Consider the following 19,168-nt stretch of genomic DNA (forward strand, 5'->3'; position numbering starts at 1 on the left):
AACATCAATGTGCAACTCCAGTATTCTGCTTCATGTTGGAATAATTAAGTAAGTACTAGAAATCATAATTCCAGGTACAAAGATTGTGTGCTTCTTATTAGTTCCATTGGTCTATTGTAGTATACAATTTCTTCTGTGTCATCAGACACCGAGACTCTCTGCCAATCTCAAGTTGTCAACCCTCATGCTAGCACATCCATCATGGGTATCCTCTATGCAGCTGTAAATATGAATATCTAAACCCATTGCCCGCTTGTTCTGCCAAAAACGCCATAAATCATCAAATAAGAATCCCAATCTATATCCATCCCTAAATCCCCTCGTCACTATCAGACAGCTCCCTCCCCTCCCCATACAACACCTCACACACTCCCGCCAGCGGAATATCCAGCACCGCATCCGTCCCCTCGTTCCAAATCTCCCTCCACCTCAGCCTCCCATTGCTCTCGACCTTCCTCTCCCTCTTACTACTCCCCTTGAGCCTCCCCTTGGAATCAATCACCGCCAGCTTTCCCGCCCCGTCCACAATCGTCTCCACGCTCGTCATGGGCACCGTCAAAATCTCCAGGTTGTACGCCGCCAGCGCCACGTAGATGTAGACCAGCGTCATCACCAGGAACGCGGGCACGGCCAGCGCCCACCAGCGGTCCGGATAGTAGTATATGCCCAGCGCGTGCAGGAACGGCGACGGGAGGTAGCTCCAGAGGAGGTACATGAGGAAGATGAGGCTGCTGAACAGGTACAGCACGAAGCCGTAGTACTCGTACGTCGGCACCCTGGGCGCCGTGCGCGGGACGGGCGCGATGTCGTCGTCCGATGCATCGGGAGTCGTCGGGCGGGAGGGCCGTAGCAGCGAGGTCAGGGATGGAGATGGAGGCAGAGGCGTGGGTGGTCGGCCGTAGAATGGAGGCGCAAAGTAGTTCTGCGAGAGCGGCGGCGGTGGTGATTCCTGGTCTGAAGAGCCTGAGGATTGATTGTCTGAGATGTACTCGCCATCGAACCCGTCTTCGTCGGTGCCAGACATGGTGTATTGCCTGTGTGGTTGAGAGTGTTGGAGCTGGTAAGAGTTGCAACGGAGCAAAGATGGACGGGATGTTAATTACAGATGCGGAATACGGGATTCGGCAGTACCTCCGCCACAGTTGATCACAGCAGCTACACAGAGCTAACGCCACACATAAATTCAACCAGAGTCATTCAGAATAAATCTGTATTAAGCTGTACGTGAGGTATAATTAATTCGTCAACTTCATATCTCTTGTCTATTCATATACCAAAAAACAAACAGTGGCTGCTATCTCAATTCGCCATGATCAACAAGACATTGACACCTCTCGCCCAATCGCTTTGCTCGCTACTATATACACGTGGGTAGATAGACATGTATAACCTTCTTGCTTCATCTCCGTCTTTTATCCATCAATAGGACACTTATAATCCAGTTCCCTAGGCAAGACGCCATTCTCCTGCTTCTCTTGCAACGCATCCAGACACGTCTGGTGATAAATGTGTCGACAAGCCAGCACGACGAGCGGCCCCAAGACCTGGTCTTTATTCGACTTTCCAGCGATTTGCTCGATGAGCATGCTTGACGGCCGCATGTCCAAGCTCTTCCCCTTGCTCCTACGATCTGAAACTCTTGCGTGGCCCTTGGCTCGTTCCGCAACTTGCGTTTGCCTCTGCTGCCTAGCCACCTCTTCCGCTGCTTGCTTGTCTTCCCAAGCTTCAAACACTGTCGCGCCAGCAAGGCCTGGGCCCCAGACTCTTTTGCCGCATGCCTCGCATGTAGAACCACGCGGCCTCCACCCGCGCTGTCTAAGTTCGACAGATGTATCCACGCTTGTGAAGAGACTTCGTTCCAGGAGTCGGTTCGACAGACGAAGTATAGACTCCTCGTATGCGTAAGCCGAGAATATGGACGCAAGCACACTGCGAAGATCAGCCAAGCTTGGTGATGCTGCTGCTGCTTTTGCAAGGAACGCTCTCAATATTCGTAGGAACGAGAGATTGGACCCTGCACTTGATAAAGCATTAGAGCCCAACTGGCCATTTGCTTGATTCGAAGCTTGGCTTGAAGTAGAAACAAGGAGCGAAGTAAAGGTATGCTGCACAAGCGATCGCAGCTTCGCCAAGAGCTTCTCCTCATCAAAGGCGCTGCCGCTCGCAGCGGCTTGTATGGCGGGTGACAGATTTTGAGTGACCTGTACACAGGCACCGATGAGGTTCAGCCAGAGACTTTCATCTGCTGACAGGTTATCCTGAGCATTCTTGTTCTTCGATACCACACTGACTCTCCTTGTAGATTTTGTCTGCTCTTGACATAACCAAATCCCAACGTGGACATAGTTCTGCAGGCTTTCGAGAAGAGCTTCAGCTGAGCCTTCCAGCGACGGTGCGCTACCCTCTTCACCATCTTGTGTGCTGGATGAGCGCAAAAGTGCTTCCATGGCGGATTCGAGCGTGCCCAGGTGACGGACTAAACGGTCCATAGCCATAGCAACTTGTCCTGCTCGGGCCATAAGCACAACAGCGGCATCCACCACACCCGTTTCTTCCATAGTGGGTAATAAATTGTCTAGTTGAAGATCGACCGACTGGACAAGCCCAATATAATCCGACACGTGTTGTGCGTCAAATTTACACATCAGTCGCACATATCGTTCAACAAGTAGCCGCTCGTGCGTAAGCTGTCCATCTGCCAGCGGATCTTCTGGCTCTAACAATGTCTTTAGATAAGCGTGCTGTAGCTCAGGAGCATCCTCTGCGGAATCAAGAATATGCTGATGTAGTTCGGTGGTCTGTAGAGCAAGGGTTGAGGCCGAGCGCTCGGGGCTCAATTCAAGCAAGTCTCTTGCATGGTTTTCGACAATGGTCAAGACTTCGTGCTGTTGTCGCTGGCTCAGTTCGCTATGAGGTCTTAAGCACTCCGCAATACAGTCAAACACCAAGTCCTGGTCTTCTGGATCTTCAAAGAACGTCTGCACAAGCTTTCCAAATTGTTTGTCAACCTTGTATATTCGTTTCAGAATTCGATAGAAGCCTGCCTTCTTGAACAATGGCATTAACGCAGGCATGTCTGAAGGGTGGTAAACTGATAGCAGGTATTCGGCGCTCAGTTGGGCATCCTCGGCAAGATCAGAGCCAGGGTAGTTGCAAAGCCCGGTGAGGACTTTTGACAAGGTCGTTCCAGAGAAGAGCAGATATTGTGGGAATTTAGGAAGATTTCGAGCAATGAACATGTCGAGATAGATGGTATCAGCCGGTGCAAAATCTGACGGATTCATCACATCGAGTAAGATGGATAAAACGTATTGTCGGTTGATTGTCAGGCCAAAGATCTGCTCTTCTGGTATGTCTGCTCTGGAGCTACTACCATTAGGTTGCTTCTCGGAGGAGTCGTTAAGGAAGGAATCTTCAAATGCTTCATTGAGCGCACTGAGGAAGCTCGGGGCGTCGAATTTAAGAATCATCCTCAAATAAGGAAAAGCAGGCTCTGATTCTGCGTCGGGTCTAGTAAGAAATTCTCTGCCACTGCCTTTGGGCCATGAAATGGTCTTGCCAGAAAAGTAAAACCAATAAATCTCGGCCTTGGCTCTATTCGCCGTCTCTTCGTCCATGATTTCGCCGCTCGGGTAAACCCGACTGGTAAGAGTGTAAGAGAGGTAAGGGAAAATCTTAACCGCATTAACACCGTAGTAATCGTCAGTCGTATTATCAGGGACAGAATCCCCGTTCGACATCAACGGGACCAGGAGGCTAAGTAGGTCGATCATTGGTGTAATGTAATCTTGCAGGGCTTGGTTCCAGACATAGGTAAGCGCATCATACAGATTGTGCTGCTTGCAGAGGATTGTGAGCTGATCCAAATCAAGAGTGGCAGTCTCCATATGGCATATCAATTCCTCAAGCCTGCTTTCCCAGCCTTTGGTGACATAGTAGCTGACCATATCCTTGACCACCGTCGGCGGAACGATACGAATGGTTTGATCGAGGACAAAAGGCTCAAGAGTTTCGAGAAATATGCCCTCGACATCGGCATCGCTATACCATTCATACAGCTCATCAAGCAGATAGTCAGTATTGCCAACAGTTTGGCATGCCACAAAGCAAGTTTCGGCAAGTTGCTTCAAATGGTCATTATCCACAGACGCCTTGTTCTTCTGCCTTTGTGTAAAGGCGTACTTTAGAGAGGCACTCGTAATCTCCATGATCTTGTCGCGAACCATGCTGTGCCTTTGCTCAGTATCGTCAGGGAGGCCGACTGTCAGTTTATTGGCGTCGCCAGTGTAGTATGAGGTAGCCAGCTGGATAGCCCCTATGTAGTCACCATGCTCCATTGTGGCAATCAGCCGATCTGCCCAATTTGACAATGCCCCTATAGCAACATCGTTGAAACCTAAGAGGAACATTCTCCCTTTGTATGCCTTAAAGCTCATATAAAACGCATCGGCTACAACTCCATGCATGGAAACATCATTCTCATCTAAATGTTCCACAAGGGTATGCAGCTGCTGGGAGAAAAGGTCAGTATGGTAGATGTATCTCTCCAATAAGTCAAATGCTTCCGTCATGCGCATGGTTCTGTCCTCCAGGACAATCAGTCTTTGAGAGATAGTCAAGACTGTCAACACGGAGCGACTGAGCCATTGTACCGCAGCAATAGACTCCTCGCATTTCCACCTGCTTCGAGCTTTAAATCTCAATGATGGCGGATCACTATCGTCGCCAGGAATCTCATCCACATCCAGTACTGTGAGCACATTAGACCAACAATACGCCAGCTTAGCTTTTGAGGTGGTTGAGCCTGTGTGTGTATCTGCAACCTTGAGATTTACAGCAGGGAACCAAGCCAAACAACCCGTCATGGCGCTATGGGCTGGAACATCCTTGGGACGTGCAGACTTGTGTTGCGTCTGTGCCACGGGAGTGGTAGACACAATAACGAGCAAATAAGGGGTCAACATCGCTGTCAGTCCCATCTTGTCAGTCTCGCGCTCAATGTTTCCCAGCGGAAGAGGCGCAAAGGCGAGGACAGTGCTGGGCTTTATTACTTTTCCAGGCTGCATAGGCGCATTCGGATATCGACCCAATATCCTTGTAGTCTTGACCGTTCTCCCAAGAGGCCCAGTACCTCTCGTGGCAAGATGGGAGAATGCCATGCCATGGCCATCAGCAGACACAAGAGCTGTATGTCGAGTGCCCAAAAAGCCCAGGTGAATAACAGGCGCATCAGGCATGTGGCCATCAAGAGTCCTGTTTTGGACCTGAGATTCATCCAGATGTGAGATTGTGAGAAAAGGCCGTGAGGGACGTGCTGTGTCCCAGGTGAAAATGTTGCCATTCGCATGGCCTCCGGCTATAATGGTGTGATCTGCCGAAATAGCAAGAGAAGTTATGGGTCCAGATTCGATAGCTATCAGGATTAGCATTGCACATTTACACATTTCATTCAGCACATACCTTTGGTACCAGGTCCTATGATGGTTTTTAGATTTTGACTGTAGTCAAAAACTAAGATTATGCCTTTAGAAGTCCCCAGAACAATGGATGCGGACACAGAAAGACAGGTAGGGGATCCAAAATTACGTCTCCCTGATTCCGAGAACGCATAGCTGTTTAGCTTCTTCAGCCTTGTCCACCTTACAACCTCCCATGGGGTCGACGGTGTATCAGTATCGGCTTGCTCTGACGGGAAATTGGAGTTGAAGGAGGCATGGCGACTGTGATTTGGCACAAATGTAGGAGTCGATGGACGAGGGCTGAGGGTGTTGAATGATGCTATTCGGGATTGGAAACGTCGATCAAAGGGTCGGAAGGACGGCGTAGGACTGCTGATGCCCGGACGGGAGGCAAATGACGGCAACACACTGCTTCCCGGTGAGGATATGTGCGAGCCCTATGCCTGTCAGACGGCTTCCTTAAACATGGGGAAAGCATCGCATACCTGGACCGAGGGAGAGTCTCCCGGCGCAGAAGTAACGGATTCAATGGGACTCCCTGCTCTCCGCGGGATCGCATCGATGGAGCTTGCATCCGCCGACGTAATCTCAGAAATATCCCCATTTTGAACAGGCGGCTCTAGGAGGGTGTCATCTATGACTTGGTTCTTCTCCTCTTCCTCCGCATTCACAGAGCTTGGGTCCTCCGGTATGTCTGGCTGCTCAAGCTGAGGGACATCGGCGTCGTCGTCGTGTTCGTTTTCGTTTTCTACGGCAGGGACCGGGTTCTCGTAGTCTTCCGCTCGCTCTCCAGCAGGAGAAGCTTCTTCAGGGTCAGACATAGTGTCGCAAAGTCCATGACATTGTCCAGCATGCAGCACGTCAACAAAGGACTATCGAGGCAGTGTAAGTATGCCCTGCAGCTCCGGCGATGGCACGGGCCAGCTAAGGTCGACAGTGTAGCTATCGCAAGCTCATGAACTGAAAGACTCTGGCGATGCGACCTTTGATTGCCCTGCAAGGCAAATCAAGCCACAACGTTCGATTCGCAATCGAGAAAAGAGCTAATTAGATCTCAAGGTCGATACTCTGCACAGCTTCCCCATCTCTCATGGCTAGTCCGCGTATGCACATGCATGCAGACTGTACCGAAGATTCTCCGCCACACGATCGAGAAGTGACGTACTGGAACCCTGGATGGGCCAGTTTGTGTAGCACTGATACGCAGTGGGCAGGGTACAGGTACCAGGATGTACCTGACGGCGGCAATGGAGGGGCACGGTCGCAGCCACAGGTGGGCTTAAGCCTTACCAGTACTTGCAGAACATGGGCATGAATGCCTTTTCCTTTTGTTATCAGATCAGTATATCGAGGCGGACAATAGATTGAGAGGCAAGAAAATACATATTTCTTCAGAAGACACTTACAGGCATGTTCACGCACTTATCCGGCTGTCACTTGTGGGGACGGATAAAGGGATTCACAGCCATTGGAGCACGAGCGCACCCTCAGAACGGAAATATGGCAGAGAAACATCTCCAATCATGTACGAAGCCACAAAGGGCATTTCTGTACTAGCCACCAAAAAGTTTCCTTTTGAAGTGATGCAGAGCACACAAAGTTCAGCGAAATAAAACATATCGCAACTATAGTAGAAAGCTAATCTGCTGTACATAGAAGTAAACGACATGTGCAATCCAAAAATTGCAGGGTAGTCTTGATTAACAAACCGCTTAGACATCAGTACCTGTAATCGATTCTAATTTTTTAGCCCCCGCATTGGCGCTGCCCCTCCTCGCAACGGTGGATCCCCAGGAAGGCCCTTAAAAAAAAAGTTTCGACTCAAGAATTTTCCTCTTTTTCTTTTTTTCTCTCGGGAAAAGGCTTCGATCATTTTTTTGACTAGATTTGATTCACAGCCTTTATCCTCGCTCTTTGTCTGCTATCTATTCCTTTCAATTTTCAAAAAGAAAATACCAGAATAGATAAAATGGCCACCAACGGCTCTGCCAAGATCCTCGACCACACCACCGCTCTGGAGGTGCTGGGAGAGTACAAGTCTCGCGATGGCCTCGACAGACAAGAGCTTATGGACACGGCCAAGCACGGTGGCCTGACCTACAACGACTTCCTTATCCTGCCTGGCTACATTGGCTTCCCTGCCTCTGAGGTCACCCTCGACTCGCCCATCACCAAGCGCATCACTCTCAAGACTCCTTTCGTCTCCTCCCCCATGGACACTGTCACTGAGCACGAGATGGCCATTCACATGGCTCTCCAGGGCGGTTTGGGTGTTATCCACCATAACTGCTCTCCCGATGCTCAGGCTGACATGGTCCGCAAGGTGAAGCGTTACGAGAACGGCTTCATCCTCGACCCTGTTGTCATCACCCGTGACACCACTGTTGGCGAGGCCAAGGCTCTTAAGGAGAAATGGGGCTTCGGAGGTTTCCCAGTTACTGGTAAGAAAATTTTTCACTTGGTTCTATATCTCTCATTTCACACTGCAATGATTATAAACCTTTTCAATTATAACTTTCGTTCCACCAAAAGACCTTTGTCCTGAGGACCACCGTTACTATGACCAGCACCTGTCTCATCAATGTTGTCCAAATTTGTAATCGACAGCATCCTGACTAATTTGACATAGAGGACGGAAAGATCGGCTCCAAGCTCCTTGGTATCGTTACCAACCGAGACATCCAGTTCGAGGATGACTTCAGCGCACCTGTCTCCAAGGTCATGGTCACTGAGCTCATCACTGCTCCCAACGGTGTCACCCTGACCGAGGCCAACAAGATTCTGTCCCAGTCCAAGAAGGGCAAACTGCCCATTGTGGACAAGGACTTCAACCTGGTTGCTATGATCTCCCGCTCCGATTTGACCAAGAACCAGCACTTCCCCTTGGCTTCCAAGCTTCCCGATAGCAAGCAGCTCATCTGCGCTGCTGCCATTGGCACTCGCCCAGAGGACAAGATCCGTCTGCAGAAGCTTGTTGATGCCGGTCTTGACATTGTCATCCTTGACAGCTCCCAGGGTAACAGCATGTACCAGGTGGAGATGATCAAGTGGTGCAAGGCTGAGTTCCCCAACCTGGACGTCATCGGCGGTAACGTCGTTACCCGCGAGCAGGCTGCCAGCCTCATTGCCGCCGGTGTTGACGGTCTCCGAATTGGCATGGGCAGTGGTTCAGCCTGTATTACCCAGGAGGTCATGGCTGTTGGCCGACCCCAGGCTGCTGCTGTCCACGCTGTCAGCACCTTTGCTGCTCGTTTCGGCGTGCCTTGCATTGCTGATGGTGGTATCCAGAATGTTGGCCACATTGCTAAGGGTCTTGCTCTTGGTGCTTCCAGCATCATGATGGGTGGTCTCCTGGCTGGTACAACCGAGTCTCCCGGTACTTCCTTCGTTTCGCGCGAAGGCAAGCTGGTTAAGGCTTACCGTGGCATGGGCAGCATTGATGCCATGCAGGACAAGAAGGCTGGTGGCGGTGGCAAGGACAGCCAGAAGAGCAACGCCGGTACTGCTCGTTACTTCTCCGAAGGTGACAGCGTCTTGGTTGCTCAGGGTGTTTCCGGTTCCGTGGCTCACCGAGGGTAAGTTTAACACGCAATTCGCCCCCCTTCTCTCTTGTACGCGTGAATATCCGAGCTGACATATAATCAGATCTATCTCCAAGTTCGTTCCCTACCTTGCTGCTGGCCTGAAGCACTCCATGCAGGACTGCGGCATGAAGAGCCTGCAGGAGCTTCAGGAGTCTGCTGCCAACGGTGTGTTGCGATTTGAGCTTCGCACTGCCAGCGCTCAGTTGGAGGGCAACGTGAACATGGAGTCGTATGAGAAGAAGCTCTACGCATAAAGGAATGATTGATGAAAAAAGGGTTTCCGGATAAGGTTCCGGTACACAAAGGAGTGGACAAAAAGGGAAGGCTTGTATTTGATTTCTGGAGTTTGGGTATAGGGATGCATGTGGTGATAAGCTTGGAAGCTATCGAGTAAACAAAAGACCTCCCAGCAATGATTCTAGAGGCAGGCTTGGCGCGTTTGATGACATGAATGATGATTTTTCATAAATTTAATAAAGAACGGCGGCTCCCCCGGGGCATGCCAAAATTCAGAGTGACTTGGAGAGCCATGCTGTGAAATTTTCTGCTTGACGCTTGGACTTCATCAGAGTTTTAGAGATTCAAGCTGCGGCTGATACGAAGTGTAATAATTAATAATTCATTTAAACGCTTCAAATCTCTGTATTATCCGAATCATCGTCCTCAATTGCCCCCAACTCCCCATCCAACCCTCTATGTGCAGTTTCACGACTCAAAATCACATAATCAGGACGCACCACTTTCCCGCCTCTTAAAGTGCGATCCCTAGGAGAAAAATCATCTTTCGTGAAGCCGATTTTTTCGTAGAACTTGAGGCCATTGACGTTGCTCGTAAAGCAAGTGAGCATTACTTTCTTGGTTGACGGTATGTTTTCCGCGATGGTGATGAGCTGATTCATGAGATACTTGCCGAGGCCAGATCTAGCAGGCAATATCGATAGGTAAGCTCGAGGTAGAAATATGAGTTGGAAAGGTGGATAGTAGAACTAGAAAGTAAAAGAAAAAAAGAGAAAAATAACTTGCCCTTGGAGTTCAGGAAGCAAATGTACTTCATAGCAATACAGAACAGGCTCATGATTCTCAAACGTAGGCATCAAGGATGTAAAGCCCTTGACCGCGCCGCCGTCATCTTTGACGAGTATATAACGAAGATCCGGCGACTTCATCTCTTTCCTTTTCATAGCAGGATGCCATCCCACGGACGAATTCTTGTAATCCACGCCACTTGTCGTCTCGATGATGCCAAAGCAAGTCCGGAAGTCATCTTTGCTGAGCTCGTGTGAGGAAAGAAACTCCAGTGAGTAGGTTTTTTGTGTGAGTGGGTGAGTCCATGTTTTCCATTCTTGGCTATGGGAGAAATTAACATTATTGAATTAGTAAAATGTCTTGATGTAATGTGATGGGCAGGGGTTTGTATAGGATGTATGACATCCCTACCTGGGTTTTATGTAGTCTCTGATGAACTCTTGATCCGTCTTCCCGTTGGCCGCCGCGATTGGGGTAATTTTCTGAGGTTTCTTTGTGACGTATCCTCCGAATTCTCTTCTTCTTGGTTCTTCAACCATTGTGTGTAATTTTGTGTCTTTTATTGGGCCTGGATAGGAATATCCTGTAAGTAGAGTGAAGAAATGCTAAAAGCGTCCCGTGTAAATCGAGATGGAGCCAAAGGCCCTTACCGAAACTAGGTCCTGGAAATATTCCACTGAACACTAATTTCGAATATTGCGGCCCCAAAGTCTCTATAATGATAAAATTATCTAGAGTTTGACTCACAATAAAAATTTCAAGCAATTAATAAAACCTTTCTATGATGGAACAGATCAAGACAGTAAAGGTCGGTGTACCTTCCTCACTCATAGAAGCCGTCAACAGCCCGCTACCCCTACCCGAGGTTTGCCCGACTCAAGCTCTTTTTCTTCAATATATCACCAACTTTTCTGAGTTGCCTCATCCTGATTAGAAATCCACATACAAAAGCTATTTTTCCTTTTCTTGTACAATAGTCTATTTCAGATTCAATGAATAATCCTTAATGAATCCCGGCATCCGCCTGCTGCCCCTCGGCCGTGGCTATGCCACCCAACGGCCAGCCTCCCGGCTCAAACCGACGATAAGCCTCGATCATGTACGTTCGACAGCCAGCCTTCTGAGATCCCCGCCACAGCAGCAAGCTAACAAGCCAATTCAAGTTTCTCCAACGAACAAAAGCCCTGGCATTATACAGAACCATCTGGAGAGGCACACGGCGCATTGCAGATGCTCGGACAAGAGCCGAATCCCGCAAATATGCCCGTGATGAATTTGAGCGGCATCGCAACGTCCAAGATATTGTATGTCACTGTCCATCCATTTTTGTCTCCTCGCATGAAAGAGAAAATTTTCCTCTGCTAACTTGGAATCCCTCCTCGGCAAAAAAGTCTCACATAAGATATCTTTTATCAACAGGCAAGACGGAATGGGAAAGCATGGAGAGGTATATCGGGGGTATGTAACACTACATAAAATTGTACATTTTTACGACGGCAATATGAACCATCAATTCTCGAGCATGCAAGAAAGCTCTTCCAGAAATCAGTCCGAACATTGGGCTCGTGCCACGTCCTCCATGTCTTTCGAAGCCATTGCCGTAGTATCGTCTATCAATTGCTTTTTGCCAGACCGTTGTGTGTGTGTTTGTTCGTCGCTCCCTTTCGTCACCGTTTATGCGCCAATAATATACAGAATGCCCACTCATCCGGGTGTCATCGTCATCGTCGTCGTCAAAAAGAGAAGAAAAATCCTCGCAGCCGTCTAGCTCTGTCGCTGCTTGTGTCGAGGGTTGGCCTTGCAGATAATGTACAAGTATCCGTTGTGTCGCTTGCCGGCCTTTCGTCGAACAACCTGCAAACCCCAAGATTTAGAACCAAAGACTCGCTGAAGAAAATCAATCCGAATTCAAACCCACCTTGCAGTGTTCACACCTCTTCTTGACCGAGCTGTGAACCTTCATGCCCCGCGTCTGCTGCAGGGTTCCTCCAACTGCGGGCTTGGACAGCCATCCCATCCACGAGGAAGCCGGGCTGGTCGTTGTCGTCGCAAAGCTGCCAGCCGCAAACGGCTTGACAACCTGAGAAGAGCGCAAAAGCCCTGCGGCCAGAGAGAGCGTGCGCAGCAGGGATGCCATTGTCGATGTGCTGATTGTGCTGGGCTACGAGAAGATAAGACATGGGCCGGTTTTTTTCGGGACTTGGAGGTTTGCGATCTGCTTTTAGAGGTCACGTGGTTTGCCGGTGTTGAGCTTCACCTTCAGTACAACATTTCCATTTCGAAAAGGAAGAAAACAAATATTTTGCTCCAAAAATATAGCCAGATAATAATTTTGGCTCTAAAATGGTTTTGAGTGTCTTCATAGGAGCGCATTTCATTGCCACGGTCCTGGCACAAAGCCCGTCTTTGTCTACATGCATGCTCACAGCCCGTATCACCAAGTTGGCGCAAGTTGTGTATATGGTTCAACAAAAACCATCTGTGAGCTGCCTACGACTATCTACTAGCCAGTTTTCATACATATTGTTCATACATAAGCGCAATTCCTCAGCATCCATAGATGTTCAAAGCCTCAAAGCTTTGCCCTATACCGTATTGGTCAGGAATGATCCAGCAATTTCCTTCCTCCCAGCGTCTCAGCTTCACCACAGCTTTTTTTACCCCTTCCGGTCCTTCTTAGTCAATCAGTGTAAGAGCCACCGATGCGGCTGATAAGCAAGCAAAACGAAAACAAAGAACACAATGTATCAAAGCAGGCCGTCCAAAGAACAGTGTCCAAATCGTGGGTAACCCAGAAAAGAAAGAAACCCAGAAAGACGTCGTGAGCCGTTCACCAGTCCTTCTTCAGTAGCTCACGTGCCGTATTCAAGGCCTTGCTGTAATCAAAAAAGCATCGCCTCTCGTCTGGAATTGGAGGCTGGATCTCATCTAGATCATCTGGGGCCCCTCCATCCTCTCTCGTGGGGCCATATGCGGGAATTCCCTTTCGCTTCGAGCCGGTTGGATAAGTCTTTCGAAGTTCCAGGATGCCAAGACGATGGACGTCTTCTCTGACGGCAGAGGCGATGACATCTTGCCAACGGCGTCTAGTAGCTTCGTCAAGGGCGACATCTTCAAGCCTGGGGAGTTTAACCAGCGAGTCGTGTGGCAACTTGTTGTCTCGCATAAGGCGCTGCCAGTAATGAGGCCACCGATGAACACCATCAACGTCCTCAGCAAACACGAGGTTCGGCCTATGGCGTACAGTTTCGGTCGAATGAAGGCGAATTAATCCTACTCCGCCACGGAAAAGGGGTGCATCCTGGTTGAAAGCAGTCTGCTCCCAGTCAGGGCAGAGCTTGTCCAAGAGGCCTTTCTTCTGCGCCTTCAAATGGTCTGTCTCCGCGTCAAGGCGTTTCTGCAAACGACAGGCGCAACAGACGCGTTTATGGGGTTGCAATTGATTCTTCGAATAGGCAGGGAAGAACTCCATAAAAGTTTGATAACCACAAGAGCAGCAGCAAAAGAAACCTGAAGTCGTGGCCATCTCTTTAAGATAATACTTGGGCCAGTCGTGAGCCACATGCTTTTGCTTTTCCACCGCTACTCGAACTGGCTTGAGCATGTCGTAGATTGCCTGGAGCTTGATGTCTCCACGGTCCCAAGCCCATCTGTCCACTTCTATATACCGATATACGGCATCTAGAAAGCTATAGACACCCAATGGGACGTTTGGCACCTTGGCGAGGTAGTCCATGAATGCGTGGTCTTTGGAAAATAACAGGTCTAGGCCCAGTCCCTTTGACTTCAGGACAGCTTTTAGGATAATGGCATAGAAGCCTCGCTGGGCAATGTCCATCTCAATTGGCCCCCAAGAGATACCATACGTCGCCGCGTTTTCGTGTGCATACGGCGTGCCCTGGTTGAAATGGGGAAAGAAATCAAATGCCTTGATCTTTGGCATGTTTTTCTTACGCCGATCATTGTTGATCTCATGGATGAGATCCAGAATTGGGATCACGTCGCCAAAATGGATGAGAGGGCAGCTGTATACGCCCACCATGGTCACATTTGGCAACCCACGTAGTATGATGGCGAGCATCCGTCGGTCGAGAAGGGGCACCTTGTGAAGATGCAGAACCTCGATATGCGAACGAGCCCTGTGCAGCTCAGCCACTGATGAAGACGTTAGACTCGGTGCTCCAGAGTGTTAAAGGAGATGCCCGCTGCACTTACTCAATTTGAATAGACTCTCCATCGCGAGACTGATGGGCATCTTATGCAGTTTATCTTTCGTTCCTTCAAATTGATTAGCTGACCACATTTTTTCGAGTGGCTCGAGAGAACCCATGACGTTGATGCCATTGACATCATCTTTCCACCATTCCTTGGCACGATCAGTGGTTAGAGGATCAATCTCTTGATCGTCCGTTGCCCAGTAAGGCCCAGCAACTCGCAAGCATTCAGCTCTCCAAATCCGTGCCCATTGGAAGAAGACTTGTTCCATTTCAATGGACCGCAGTTTATAGTTATCAAAGTCTTGTAAAGATTCCAACCTTTGACGAGTTTCCTTCCACTCAGGCGAGTCAAGCCTCAACTTATATTTCTTCTGGGCTTCGAGAATATCCCCAATGGTGTGTTGGGGAACCTCTACAATCATTACAGAAGAGGGAACCTCGACGACATAAGCCATGGCACAAAAGTCCCACCGATTCTGTTTTTCTGTCAGACACTCCTTGGATTCTGTCATGGTGCATGATAACTTACCACGTTGTCGCCAACCAACTTGAACATTTTGCTCGAGGTCAGAGATAGCCTCATGGCTGTCTTGTGACCATCACGAAAGACATCCTCCATGATTTTAGGGCCAAGATATAGATGTCCTACGACAGGTACAATCTCCGGGGGAATAGAAGGCGAAGTCTCAATTTCAGCCGCGACAGTTTTTGGGCGACTGGCCGCCGCTTTGAAAGCCGGTCTATTGGAAAGGCGTTCAGTAACAAACCATGGGCCCTATACTGTCATCAGATTTCTATCCCAAGATTTTAGTGTCGTGCAGTTGCTTACCTTTGTGAGGCGGCGAAGTCTGTAATATATCCGACCACTGGTGATGAATGTTTGCTTTCGGGACTTGAAATATTTGCTTCGATCCGGTCGGAAAACTCTACTCTTAAGGTACCTTATTGTCTCATTCTCCAGCTGTGCAGCCGTCTTCGTGGTAACATCTGGATGGAACTTTCCATCTGATAGACGCTGCCTGGATTCAGACATCCCGTATTGGGTGACGCGGCCTGAGATAGACATTAGTACATTCCAAACATACATGTAGTTATGAATTTGAAGCACTTACAACGGAAATCATCATCGTCAAAATCCATTGGGTCAGCAGGGAGGGCTTGGTGTAATGTTCTCTGACGAATCTTTTACGATAACAGAGATTTGGTTTAAGTATGTGTCTGTCGCTTTGAGTGTGAGCCAAACGAGCTTTGAATTTGATTTCTGTCGTTAGTTTATCTGTTTACCAGTGATCAAAACAGCAAAGAGGTTATCACGAAGTGGCAGTACATATGTTGCGTCAATACATGGTCATAATCTCGAAGATGGATGCCCATGAATATGGTTTCCATAAGAGACAAACGTGAGTGATGATATGTGGAGGGTAAGAACTCTATCTTGATAGAGGAGAACAGTCTTTCAACACCAAGCACTGGATATGTGTAGCGGCGAGTGGAGGAGGTTGTCTTTTCCTTCACGAAGCGCCTGAGGAGAGAGAGGAGAGCATTGAGGCTGAATAGAATTTGTGGGAAAGACAGCTCTCTGGCTTGCAGTATTCAGAGAGATACTAGAAAGATAACAAGGAGTGGTGGAAAGGCCAGGTGCAGTGAATGAGAAGAGAGATGTGCGGGTAAGTTACATCAATTCTTTAGCTTGTGTCGGTGATGAAAGAGAAGATTGATTGATGGAAACAAGCAAAGTCATGTCATGTAGAATAAAGTTAGAAGATTGAGAAGAGCTTACCAAGTTGAAAGAGCAGAATTCTCGAGAGAAAGCATCGGGGAGGAAGCTGATATATCCAGCAAGGATGTTTGGAAACAGGAATCTATTTCAAGTGATGTGCACTTAATCTGGGAGAAAAGAAGCAAATTGTGATTATGTGTGTGTGTTTGGTTGAAGAAGAGGAGTGTGAGAAGAGAAGAGGAAGAGGAAGAGGGGAGTGAAAGGGGAGGGCGTTTTGTAGCCGGCTGGAATAACAACTGCAAGGCACGTGTGGGCCGCACACGCACTCGCACTCGCACCTCGAGGCCACACATCACTTGCAGCTGGTTTTCAGGAAGAGCTAATGGGATAGGTAAGCTCATAATTCACTAAAGTGCCGGTTATCTGAGTTACAAGGCATCTTTCCAGGTACTAATTCATATCCACCCCCCTGGCCTTGTGAGGTCTGATTCCCAGGAGCAAACTAATGCCAAACGCATCTGCATCCATATTCTGTTATCTCTCAAATAGTTAATTCCCGTCTTTAGTTATCTCGAATAATTACAAAGCATCAGGTGTATAAAGCTTGACAGTCTTTTATTATAATTTGCGATTCATTTTCCCTATATACCTGCATAGCACTTAACCGTTGTGCGCAATGCACCTGCTGAACAGAGCATCTTTGAATCAGCAATACCATCAGCTTTGCTTTCATATTTCTTTGTTTGTTCTTGTTCTGCCGGAGAATAGCAAGCGTGCCCATGGTAATGTCAGTTCGCGTTACTCGCACTCAGCGCTGCCCCAGCCCCTGGACGTTTGATGCCAGTCACTTCCCCTTCTCTTGGCAACATTGCTTGAAGTTTAAGGCTTTAGAATTTTACAACCCTTCTAGTTGCCTAATATTCATTGGATCAACAATTATCTAGCATCATCATTTCATCATACCCCAGTTGCCTCCTATAATCATGCACTCCAAACCAACGTTGGTGCTCCAAACTGACCGCCAGCCACGGTTTAGGGGCAGAACCGCGATGCTTGGGTGTCCCCAATTCCTTCTCTTTGCCATCATTATCCACTGCTCACCATTAGATATCCAAGTCATTTGCTGGTTTCCTACTGACTAAAATAATTTTGGCAGTGTTCACTTTTGTTGGCTCTTCATCTCGGACAGCATGACGCGAAGAGCATCACGAGATTCTCGGCACCAAGTTGTTCATATCCCTTCCACCAACCACTCCACCAGGACACGGACAGATGAAAGAATCAACACCTAGATTGAACAAATCTCTCCATACAACAGCTTCCTTTGGCAGGGACACGATACCCACGTCTACAAGCACGTGGTGGATGATGCATCGCGACTCAAGAAACGACATCGTTGAATTACTAACTATCCAGCACGAAAACTGTCAAAGTACATTTTGCTAAGTTCTAGGGAGCATTTAGTATGGGTGCGATATTGTGGGAGGCAACGCGCGCGTGCCTTTGTTGTCAACACTCTGAAAGGCGGCTTCAAAGACGTGCTAACTCGTGGTAAGTATTTATCTCCTTTCAAAAAAGAAAAGGCTACGCTACCAGAAATTGAAACATATTCTTACGATCAGTTGTTTCTGGGAACGCAAAGCTAACAACAAATATCATCTGCCTAAAGAAATCGAACACGAAGAGCATCAATCCCCCATGTTTAATCCGACACCACACTCCTGAAGCCGTCGCGCTGGAGTACAAGAGAAATGAAAAGGAGATAGACATCAAGAATATCTGCATTCCAACAGCCAGGAGAACTAGGGCCGTGCTGCTGAAAGATTCCAGAATGAGAGGAAATCCCAATACGCAAGCATTCTTGGAGCTGAGACTGCCTTCTTTCTCTTTGGGAGAGCTCTAATATCCTTAGAGCGGACAACATGACAATACAGAATGAAATAGGACAGATAAAGACGTATATTTAGGAGCATTATTGATACTACGGTCATGATTACTCGTCAACGAGAGATGCTTCGGCTTGCCTCGAATTTCGTTATACGCGAACGAACATTGGCCCGGCAGAGCGAGTTGGAATCTCTACCTAGCTAAAACCACTTCAGTAACAAAAATACTATCTACAACACTTGAAACCTTTCCTATGAAGCGGAAAGCATATGGCAGAAACTACCTAGGTATGCAATGATTGTCGACACATTCCCCATCGGAAGCAACTCTGATGGCAAAACATAGGTGCAAGGCAACCGACTGTCTCTATCGTTGAGTTAATACATTTCTTCGAGAAGAGATACACATATATTACAAAATGACGAGAAACAACAGGTTCGAAAGGCAAGCTCACTGAGCTATGAGAGCATCATTCTCAAAACATCCAATTCTCGAATCAAAGGACGAATACGGCCGAGCGAAAGGTTAGATTACAAGCACACCGCAGCGAATCGATGTTGTCTATTCTCGAAAGACTAAAGCAGAAACGAAATACATATATATACTGCAGATGTCACTGGAGACTTTTCGTATTGCGAACATATGTAGCTATGGTATCGACATACATATGTATAGCATGCCATCAGCACCCGATATATATGCGAATCCCACTGAAAGCTGTCACACGGCGCATATTCCAACATATACGATATCCCATATCAAGTAATTATATCTGAAAGCGGACTTGGTAATACGAATTGCAGGGGACGTCAAAGCGATATTACTCTCGCCTCCTGTAAGGAATGGCATACAAGAAGACCGTCGAGCAACACAGTCAAGGGTCGGATCAGGTATGGTCGTCTAATCAAACGACATTAAGCGACACTTTGAGTTCTTATTTATCCTTTCACATCATGAGTCTGTATCTCATTTCATCGTTACTGGCTCGTGGCAGTGACAGGGCATCAAATGAGCAATACAGGGAAGGTCAGCATTGGCGGTCGTCAAAATCCCTGAGACTCCCACTGCCCCATGAAAGCTCGAGAAATTTCGATCTTCAAGTGTTTGCCGTCCCAAGCATTCGTCTATGCGTGGTATCCGACATCGGTCTCGCCGAGGCTCGCCTCCAACATTTCTTCTCCGAATCGCGAATCAAGCCCGATATCTGCTATCAGCACCGATTCAGTAACCCATCAAACAATACCCATATGAAGATGGAGACAAGAATTAGACACG

General features: G+C 48.2%; 7 protein-coding genes across 7 annotated transcripts; 2 read left to right on the forward strand and 5 right to left on the reverse strand.

Moving 5' to 3' along the window:
• Window positions 1-75: 75 nt before the first annotated feature.
• Window positions 76-1,203, reverse strand: V8C40DRAFT_230422 (PIG-P-like protein). The gene has a single exon (XM_083212707.1). The coding sequence runs from the start codon at window positions 1,022-1,024 to the stop codon at window positions 311-313; it is 714 nt and encodes a 237-aa protein (XP_083079290.1). The 5' UTR covers window positions 1,025-1,203; the 3' UTR covers window positions 76-310.
• Window positions 1,204-1,213: 10 nt separating this feature from the next.
• On the reverse strand, window positions 1,214-6,512 carry V8C40DRAFT_230423 (CORVET complex membrane-binding subunit VPS8). The gene is made up of 3 exons (XM_083212708.1): window positions 5,945-6,512; window positions 5,461-5,896; window positions 1,214-5,413 (listed from the first exon to the last, which is right to left on the reverse strand). The coding sequence occupies exons 1-3, from the start codon at window positions 6,278-6,280 to the stop codon at window positions 1,413-1,415; spliced, it is 4,773 nt and encodes a 1,590-aa protein (XP_083079291.1). The 5' UTR covers window positions 6,281-6,512; the 3' UTR covers window positions 1,214-1,412.
• A 749-nt stretch (window positions 6,513-7,261) lies between these two features.
• V8C40DRAFT_230426 (IMP dehydrogenase/GMP reductase) lies at window positions 7,262-9,561 on the forward strand. Its single transcript, XM_083212709.1, has 3 exons — window positions 7,262-7,900; window positions 8,089-9,034; window positions 9,105-9,561. Exons 1-3 carry the CDS (start codon window positions 7,429-7,431, stop codon window positions 9,295-9,297), a joined length of 1,611 nt encoding a protein of 536 aa, XP_083079292.1. The 5' UTR covers window positions 7,262-7,428; the 3' UTR covers window positions 9,298-9,561.
• Window positions 9,526-10,860, reverse strand: V8C40DRAFT_230430 (N-terminal L-serine N(alpha)-acetyltransferase NatD). The gene is made up of 4 exons (XM_083212710.1): window positions 10,817-10,860; window positions 10,481-10,637; window positions 10,067-10,390; window positions 9,526-9,964 (listed from the first exon to the last, which is right to left on the reverse strand). The coding sequence occupies exons 2-4, from the start codon at window positions 10,606-10,608 to the stop codon at window positions 9,676-9,678; spliced, it is 741 nt and encodes a 246-aa protein (XP_083079293.1). The 5' UTR covers window positions 10,609-10,637; window positions 10,817-10,860; the 3' UTR covers window positions 9,526-9,675.
• Window positions 10,861-10,987: 127 nt separating this feature from the next.
• On the forward strand, window positions 10,988-11,591 carry V8C40DRAFT_230431 (LYR motif-containing protein 2). The gene is made up of 3 exons (XM_083212711.1): window positions 10,988-11,168; window positions 11,233-11,373; window positions 11,461-11,591. Exons 1-3 carry the CDS (start codon window positions 11,076-11,078, stop codon window positions 11,533-11,535), a joined length of 309 nt encoding a protein of 102 aa, XP_083079294.1. The 5' UTR covers window positions 10,988-11,075; the 3' UTR covers window positions 11,536-11,591.
• A 242-nt stretch (window positions 11,592-11,833) lies between these two features.
• On the reverse strand, window positions 11,834-12,206 carry V8C40DRAFT_260613 (mitochondrial 54S ribosomal protein bL36m; the record flags this gene model as incomplete). The annotated part of the gene is made up of 2 exons (XM_083219163.1): window positions 11,834-11,923; window positions 11,988-12,206. The coding sequence occupies 2 exons, from the start codon at window positions 12,204-12,206 to the stop codon at window positions 11,834-11,836; spliced, it is 309 nt and encodes a 102-aa protein (XP_083079295.1).
• A 634-nt stretch (window positions 12,207-12,840) lies between these two features.
• On the reverse strand, window positions 12,841-15,426 carry V8C40DRAFT_279414 (uncharacterized protein; the record flags this gene model as incomplete). The annotated part of the gene is made up of 5 exons (XM_083221226.1): window positions 12,841-14,224; window positions 14,285-14,762; window positions 14,816-15,026; window positions 15,228-15,339; window positions 15,399-15,426. The coding sequence occupies 5 exons, from the start codon at window positions 15,424-15,426 to the stop codon at window positions 12,900-12,902; spliced, it is 2,154 nt and encodes a 717-aa protein (XP_083079296.1). The 3' UTR covers window positions 12,841-12,899.
• Window positions 15,427-19,168: the final 3,742 nt, after the last annotated feature.

This window comes from Trichoderma camerunense (assembly GCF_050948025.1).
Source record: "Trichoderma camerunense strain CBS 138272 chromosome Unknown V8C40scaffold_1, whole genome shotgun sequence".
Taxonomy (NCBI): domain Eukaryota; kingdom Fungi; phylum Ascomycota; class Sordariomycetes; order Hypocreales; family Hypocreaceae; genus Trichoderma; species Trichoderma camerunense.